At 39.3% G+C, this 9,159-nt stretch overlaps 1 protein-coding gene across 2 annotated transcripts in view; it reads right to left on the bottom strand.

Moving 5' to 3' along the window:
• LOC100965856 (MOB-like protein phocein) overlaps nucleotides 1-9,159 on the bottom strand; it is a 53,083-nt gene that overhangs the window by 28,223 nt on the left and 15,701 nt on the right. For both annotated transcript variants that reach the window (XM_012809146.2, XM_003796077.2), the window contains one exon: nucleotides 7,537-7,599. In XM_012809146.2, coding sequence (XP_012664600.1) covers nucleotides 7,537-7,599 — 63 coding nt within the window. The remainder of the gene's footprint in view (nucleotides 1-7,536; nucleotides 7,600-9,159) is intronic.

The following is a 9,159-nucleotide window of genomic DNA, read 5'->3' as shown; positions in this document are numbered from 1 at the left end:
AAAAAAAACTGCCAAAATAAAAAAAAAAAGAAAAACTCAGCTGCCATTGGTCTCACAGGTGGGTTGGTGCTTGTAACCTATATTTAACCAGGTCAAATGAGTGCTAGAACAAAATATCAACATTATCCACAGGACTTAATTAGACCATGTCTCAAACAAAATATTCAAAATGTCCAGGATACAATCTATAATTACTCAACATTCAAAGAATAGATGAAACTCTCAATTTGCAATGAGAAAAAAAAAAAATTAACAGGTATCAATGACAAGATGATACAGATGCTGAAATTATTTGACAAAGACTTTAAAACAGACCAAAAAAAGCTTGAATGAGAAATCACACTCTTGAAACAAGTTAGAACACAAAGTATTAGCATAGAAACAGATATAAAAAAAGAATTAAATGGTTATTTTACAACTGAAAAACACAATAATCAAAATAAAATACTCAGTAGACACACTCAACTGAAGAATGAAAACGACAAAGCAAAGAATCAATAAACTAGAAGATATATACAAATTCTTCAACCCGAACAAAAGAAATAAAAACACTAAAAAATAATAATAGAAAAAAACCTCAGGAACTTGTGGGACAACAAAAGGTTTAAATAACATATCATCAGAGTACCAGAAAAAGAAGAAAAAGAATGTGGCTATACAAAATATATTCCTGGCTCGGCACCTGTGACTCAAGCAGCAAGGCGCCAGCCACACACACCTCAGCTGGCAGGTTCAAATCCAAGCTGGGCCTGCCAAACAATGACGGCTGCAACCAAAAAAGAGCCTGACATTGTGGCGGATGCCTATAGTCCCAGCTACTTGGGAGGCTGAGACAAGAGAATCGCTTAAGCCCAGGAGTTGGAGGTTGCTGTGAGCTATGATGCCAGAGCACTCTACCCAGGGCAACAGTTTGAGGCTCTGTCAAAAAAAAAAAAAAAAAAAAAAAAAAAAATATATATATATATATTCCTGTCTCTCTCACCTATGCTCTTTTATGAGAGACCCACTTCCAACTCTCTCTAGATTTGAATATACTCTAAACTCTATTCTTCCTAAATAAAATTTCTCTTTGTAACAAAAATAAAAAAGAAGAAAAGAAAAGAAATAGTTTTGAAGCCAAGCATGGCAGCATGTTCCTATGCCCTAGCTACTGGGAAGCTGAGGTAAGGGGACTGCTTAAGCCCAGGAGTTCAAGTCCAGCTTGGGCCACACAGCAAGACTTAAAAAATATGAAAAAATAAATAAATAAATATGTTTGAAGAAATAATGGCTGAAAGTTTCCAAGTTTGTGAAAAGACATACATTTACAAATTGAAGAAGCTGAGTATGGTGGTGCCTGTAGCTCAGTGGGTAGGGCACTGGCCCCATAAACCCAGGCTGGCAGGTTCAAATCCTGCCCGGCCCAGCTGAACAACAATGACAACTGCAACAACAACAACAACAACAAAAATAGCTGGGTGTTGTGGCGGGTGCCTATAGTCCCATCTATTCAGAAGGCTGAGGCAAAAGGATCACTTAAGCCCAAGTGTTAGAGGTTGCTATGAGCCGCGATGTTATAGCACTCAACCAAGAGTGATGAAGTGAGACTCTGTCTCTAAAAAGAAGCTGAGTAAACTTGGAAAAGGTAGTAATAGGGAATTATTAGTTAATGGCTACAGATTCTCAGTTGTGGAAGATGAAAAAGACCTAGAGATAGAGAATGGTGATGGTTACACAACAATGTGAATGTAGTTAATGCCACAGAACTGCACACTTAAAAATAGTTAAAATTATAAATTTTATGTTATAAATCTTCTACCACAATAAAAGCTGAGTGAACACCAAACAGGATAAACCTAAAGAAATCTACACCCAGACATCACAATCACACTGCTAAAAAACCACAAAGACAAAAAAAAAAAAGGAAAAAGACACACAATCTACAGAAGAATCTGAATGACAGACAGCTTCTTTCTCGTCAGAAACCATGGAATCAAGAAGAAAACGGCACAATATTTAAAGTGCTGAAAGAAAGAAAAAAAAATAAAGTGCTGAAAGAAAAGAGCTGTCAATCCAGAATTCTATATTCAACAAAAATACTCTTCAGAAATAAAACTAAAGAGAATTCCTAGCCAGCAGACCAATCTAAAAGAATTACTCAGTCAGGCACCATAGCTCTTGTCTATAATACTAGCATTTTAGGAGGCCCAGACAGAACCATTGATTGCCTGAGCAAAAGTGACCCTGTCTGTCTCTACCAAAAATAGAAAAATTGGCCAGATGTAGTGATGTTCCTGTACAGCTAGGAGGCTGAGGCACAAGGATCACTTGAGCTTAGGAGTTTGAGGTTACACTGAGTCATTATAATGACACTGCATTCTACCTGGGGTGACAGAGTGAGACTCTATCTCAAAAAGCAAAAATAAACCAACCCCAACAGAAGACAGTAGAAAAAATAATACAAACAAAACTTGGAACTCCAGGAGCAAGAGAAAATATAACTATCTGTGTATAAATATAATAGAACACTCTCCTCATGGGCGGTGCCTGTGGCTCAGTGGGTAGGGCACCGGCCCCATATACCAAGAGTGGCTGGTTTGAACCCAACCCCTACCAAACTGCGCGCCAAAAGTACAGCCGGGTGTTGTGGCGGGCGCCTTTAGTCCCAGCTACTTGGGAGGCTGAGGCAAGACAATGGCCTAAGCTCAGGAGCTGGAGGTTGCTGTGAGCTGTGAGCCATAGCACTCTACTGAGGACAATAAAGTAGAGACTCTGTCTCAAAAAAAAAAAAAAAAAAAAAGGAACATTCTCCTCATGACTTCTTTAAAATGTTTTTGACAGGTGAAAGCTAAAAAAAAAAAAAGAATAACATTGTCTGATGGTGTTTTCAATGTATATAGATCAAAGTAGACTGTGTAAAGTATATTTAGTAGTCCCTATAGCAACCACCAAAAATTTATAAAAAGATACAGTCAAAATTAGAATTTACTTAAAACAAAATGTTCAAATCACCCTTTAAAAGGCAAGAAAGGGAAAGACATGGCCAAAAAAACAGAGGGAACAAACTGAAAACAAGTAATAAAATGGTAAAGTTACACCTAAACCTATCTATCAATAACTACATTAAATGGTCTGGCCTTATAAATTAAAGCACAAAGAATGAGTGAGTGATGGATCATGCCTATAATCCTAGCACTTTGGGAGGCCAGGCTGGTAGGATCACTTGAAGTCAGGATTTTCTTTTTTTTTTCTTTGAGACAGAGTCTCACTTCATCATCCTCAGTACAGTGCCATGGCGTCACAGCTCACAGCAACCTCAAACTCTTGGGCTTAAGCAATTCTCTTGCCTCAGCTTTCAAAATAGCTAGGACTACAAAAGCCTGCCACTATGCCTTTTTTTTTTTTTTTTTTTTTAAGAGATGAGGTCGGCTCGGAGCCTGTGGCTCAAGTGGCTAAGGCATCAGCCATATACACCTAGGGTGGTAGGTTTGAATCCAGCCTGGGCCCACCAAATAACAATGACGGCTGCAACCAAAAAATAGCCAGGTGTTGTGGCAGGCACCTATAGTCCCAGCTACTTGGGAGGCAGAGGCAGGAGACTCGCTTGAGCCCAGGAGTTGGAGGTTGCTGTGAGCTGTGATGCCACAGCACTCTACCCAGGGTGACAGCTTGAGGTTCTGTCTCAAAAAAAAAAAAAAAGAAAGAAAAGAAAAGAAAAGAAAACTTCGTAAGTAAGACTTAATATTGTAAAGATGGCCATCCAAAACAATCTAGATATTGATGTGATTGATCTCTATTAAAATTCCAAAGTGTTTTTTTTTTTTTTTTTGCAGAAGTGAAAAAGCCAATCTTCAAATTTATGTGGAATTGCACAGAGTTTCAAACCACCAAAACGATCTTGAAAATAATGAACAAAGCTGGGGGATTCACATTATCTGATTTTAAAACTTACTACAAAGCTCCAGTAATCAAAACAGTGTGGCACTGGCAGAAGTACAGACATATGAAATTCAATAGAATGCCTCCAAATAAAGTCTCATATGTGTGGTTAAATAATTTTTGACAAGGGTGTCAAGACCATTCAATAAGAAAAGGATAGGCATTTAAACTATTTCTAAGCATATAGTTAAGTGACATTAATCACATTCATAATGTTGCATAATCAAAGAAAAGCATTGGACTTGATGGCTGCATTAGTAAATTGTACCAAATTTTTAAAGAACAAAAATTCTCAAATTCTTCCCCCGCCCCCAAAATGGAGGGAATACTTGCTAACTCGTTCTATGATGCCAGCATTGCCCTGATACCAAAGTCAAAGACACTGTCAGAAAAATGTAAATCAATATCTCCTGTGAACACTGATACATAAATCCTTAACAGGGCAGCGCCTGTGGCTCAAAGGAGTAGGGCACTGGCCCCATATGCTGGAGGTTGCGGTTCAAACCCAGGCAGCCCTGGCAAAAAAAAAAAAAAATCCTCAACAAAATCAGTAGCACACTAAAAGGATTATACATCATGACCAAGTGTATGTCATTTATTCTTTGAATGCAAGATGGTTCAATATAAATAATAATAATGGAAAACATGCACAAAATGAAAGAAAAACACATGATCATTTCAATTGGTGTGGGGAAAAAACATCAGAGAAAATTCAACACTGTTTTATGATTTAAAACACTCAAAAAGCCAGAAATTAGCCAGACACAGTGATTCATACCTATAATCTCAGCACTTTGTGAGACCGAGGTGGAGAATCACTTAAGCCCAGGAATTAAAAAACCAGCCTAGAAAACACAGCAAGACAACTTCTCTACAAAATATTGTAAAAATCACCCTGCATAGTGGCATGCAGCTGTAGTTCCAGCTACTTAAAGAAGCCAAGGCAGGAGGATCACTTCAGCCAGAAATCTGAGGCTGTAGTGAGCTAGGATTGCACCACTGCACTTCAGCCTGGGCAACAGAAAAAAAATAATTTAAAAAGAGGGATTAAAAGCAAACTATGTCAACAAAATAAAAGCCATTTATGAAAAACCCACAGGAAACATCATACTCAACAATGAAAGAGTAAAAGCACCCTTCTAAGATCAGGAACAAGTTAAGAATGCCCTCGGGTGATGCCTGTGGCTCAAAGGAATAGGGCACTGGCCCCACATACCGTAGCCAGGCACTGCGGCAGGCGCCTATAGTCCCAGCTGCTTGGGAGGCTAAGGCAAGAGAATGGTCTAAGCCCAGGAGTTGGAGGTTGCTATAAGCTGTGACGCCACAGCACTGTACTGAGGGCAATAAAGTGAGACTCTGTCTCTAATAAATAAATAAATAAATACGCCCACAATAAATCTATCCTAAAGGTTCTAAATGTTACTACTAAAATTATGGGTAGCCCAGCATGTTGGCACATGCCTCTCATCCTAGCTATTCAGGAGACTGAGGCAGGAATACTGCTTGAGCTCAGGAGTTAAAGGTTGCAGTGAACTATGGGCATGCCACTATACTCCATTCCAGTCTAAGTGATAGAGACCTTGCCTCTAAAATTAATTAAATAATTAATTAAAAATAAATTTTTAAAAAGTTGAAGCCAAACAGCTTGGGTTCATGACACTTTCCCTTTAAAAATGTTACCTGGCTGCCAGGCATGATGGCTCATGCCTGTAATCCTATCACTCTGGGAGGCTGAGGCTGACGCAGGTAGACTGCTTGACCTTAGGAAAAAACTATCTGGGCATGGTGGTGCATACTTATAGTCCCAGCTACTTGGGAGGCTGAGGCAAGAGGATTGCTTAAGCCTAAGACTTTGAGGTTGCTGTAAGCTATGATGATGCCACAGCACTCTTCCCAGGGCAACAGAGTGAGACTCTGTCTCAAAAAAAAAAAAAAAAAAAAAAAAACAGTTACTTGGCTATAATCCTAGCACTCTGGGAGACTGACGCAGTTGGATAGCTTGAGCTCATGAGTTCAAGACCAGCCTAAGCAAAAATCGAGGACCCCCCCCCATCTCCACTAAAAATAGAAAAAACTGAGGCAAGAGGATAGCTTGAGCGTAAGAGTTGGAGGTTGCTATGAGATATGACACCACAGCACTCTACCCAAGGCAATGGCCTGAGACTCCATCTCAAAAAATAAATTAAATAAATGAACAAACAAACAAAGTTACTTGGGCAGGTGCAGTGGATCATGCCTATAATCCTAGTACTTTGGGAGGCCAAGGTGGGAGGATCTCAAGACTAGTCTGAGCAACATAATGAGATCCCTATCACTACATAAAAAATCAAAAAAATCAGCTGGGTGTGATGGTATGTGCCTATAGTCCTACCTCCTTGGGAGTCTAGGGCAGGAGGATTGGTTGAGCCTAATAGTTTGAGGTTATAGTGAGCTATGATGATGTCACTGGACTCTAAGTGAGGTGACAGAGTAAGACTCTGTCTTGTAAAAAAAAAAAAAAGTTACCTAACCAATACCTAAACCAATATACTTGCACACCCCAATTTCTGCAATCCCTTTATTAGCCCCTTAATGCAATCTTCAATAATCACATATGGAAAATATTTTTTCCTCAACTCCAGATTTTATTTATTATGAAATAACTATTCTCAAAAAAGAAAAAAAAAAAAAGAATCTCAGCCCTCAAATATATTGGAGGGAGAGAAAAGTTAAGAACTAATGACAAGTGGCTTGACTATAGTTCAGTAAGTAGAGCACTGGTCACATACACTGAGGCTGGCGGATTCAAATCAGCCTGAGCCTGCTAAATGACAATGACAACTGCAACCAAAAAATAGCCAGGCATTGTGGTGGGTGCCTGTAGTCCCAGCTACTCAGGAGGCTGAGGCAAGAAACTTGCTTAAGCCCAAGAGTTTGAGGTACTGTGAGCTGTAATGCCATATCACTCTACCAAGGGCTCAATTTAAAAAAAAAAAAAAAACTGGTTCGGCGCCCATGGCACAGTAGTTACAGCGCCAGCCACATTCGCCAAGGGTGGTGGGTTTGAACCCGGCCCGGGCCTGCCAAGCAATAACGACAACTGCAACAAAAAAATAGCCAGTGTTGTGGTGGGCGCCTGTAGTTCCAGCTACTTGGGAGCCTGATGCAAGAGAATCGCTTAAGCCCAAGAGTTTGAGGTTGTTGTGAGCTGTGTTGTCACAACACTTTACTGAGGGTGACACAGTGGCACTCTGTCTCAAAAAAAAAAAAGAAAAAGAACCAAAGACAATTAAATGAAAACATAAAGCTTAGAAACATGCTATCAAGGGTTTAGTCACGAAATTAAGTGTGTTATTTCTATCTATCTGCCATTCTAGGTTATCATTCAATTAATTTTGAACTAAATTCACTGTAAATCATATTTGGTATTCTAATTTAGTGTATAATAACAGATATTAAAACGTTTTGGGTTTGATTATAGTTTAACATGCCATCTTAAAACAAAATAAGGGCTGATTACAGTTTAAACAGGCATTCCATTAACTCAGTAGAATCTAGTCAGTACTAAAAGAGTTAACTATGCCAAAGAGGTAAAATGCTTAGATTATAGGAGTTGTAAAAGAAAATTATTTTTATTACCTGCTGAACAGCTAGTGTACTGTCCATTTCATCAAATGATTCATCTGGCCAATTATAGAAATCCTATAAAAATAAATTCATGGTTAAAGCATATACAAGATATTATAATTAACTTCAGTTCTTAATAAAGACCCATAGCTCACACCAGAGAGGAAAAGCCTTTACAATGTAGTTATAAGAAAATAAGTTAAAGGGATCTTACTTAATGTTTTTAAATGAAGACCACTATTTTATTTAATTGAACTACAAATTATTTGTTTTCAACCACAAACTCCTTAAATGGGGCTCCCATAAACCTTTAATGTATTACTTTATTGGGGAGATAAGTCTATCATTTTTTTGTTTATGATGGTTAAACACCTCTTAAAAATTTAAACTGGAAAAAAAAAAATCTCCAGACACCAAAGAGACTCAGTTTTTTACCAAAAGAGAATAGCTAATATCAGTAACTAATTGATTGTTCAGTATTATTTTAGATAGACACTATAAATTATTATTCTAATTCCAAATAGCACTTTAAATTTGTTTTTGTTTTTTTTTTAAGAGACAGTCTTACTTTATCACTCTCGGTAGAGTGCCGTAATGTCAAAGTTCACAGCAACCTCCAACTCCTGGGCTTAGGTGATTCTTTTGCCTCAGCCTCCTGAGTAGCTGGGACTACAGGCACCTGCCAGAATGCCTGGCTATTTTTTTGTTGCAGTTTGGCTGGGGCCAGGTTCGAACCCACCACCCTCTGTATACAGGGTCAGTGGAGCCACAGGTGCCGCCCAGTGTTTGAAATTCTAAACAGAAATAAGAGCTCCATCAAAAAGCTATCATCTAGCTTGGCACCATCCACCTCAGCAGTTAGGGTGCCAGCCACATATACCATGGGTGTTGGGCAGGTTGCTGTGAGCTGTGATGCCACAACACTCTACCCAGGGTGACACAGTGACACTCTGTCTCAACACCCCCCCCCCAAAACGGGGCAGCACCTGTGGCTCAGTGAGTAGGGTGCCGGCCCCATATACCAAGGGTGGTGGGTTCAAACTCGGCCAAACTGCAACTAAAAAATAGCCGGGCATTGTGGTGGGCACCTGTAGGCCCAGCTACTTGGGAGGCTGAGGCAAGAGGACCACTTAAGCCTAAAAGCTGGAGGTTGTTGTGAGCTGTGTGACGCCATGGCACTCTACCGAGGATGATAAAGCAAGACTCTTGTCTCTATTTAAAAAAAAAACCTATTATCCAACAAAACAGCCTTCTTTTAAAGGGGATATTTTTATGGAGCACCTTATACTGGTTTTGCATCTCTCTATAGATAGTATAATTTACATTCTCCTAACTGATTAAGAAACTTTCCATTTGACAGATTTTTCAAATTTTTTACCTATGTATCCTAAGTAGGTAACAGAATGCCTGAAACACAAGTGGTGCTCAATTGTCACTGGGGTAAAACTTAGGGTGGGAGGAATAGTAAATTAATAATCCATAAGCTTTATCAATGCAGATAAGTCTGCAAAAAACTGGCTTGGCGCCTGTGGCTCAACCGGCTAGGGCGCCAGCCATGTACACCTAGGGTGGCGGGTTCGAATCCCCAGCCCGGACCCGCCAAAGAATAATGACGGCTGCAACCAAAAAATAGCC

Source organism: Otolemur garnettii, unplaced genomic scaffold (genome assembly GCF_000181295.1).
Source record: "Otolemur garnettii isolate 467f Iridium unplaced genomic scaffold, OtoGar3 scaffold00100, whole genome shotgun sequence".
NCBI classification, from domain to species: domain Eukaryota; kingdom Metazoa; phylum Chordata; class Mammalia; order Primates; family Galagidae; genus Otolemur; species Otolemur garnettii.
The sequence above is the reverse complement of the archived record's forward strand: the minus strand, read 5'-3'. Positions and strand labels throughout refer to the sequence as shown.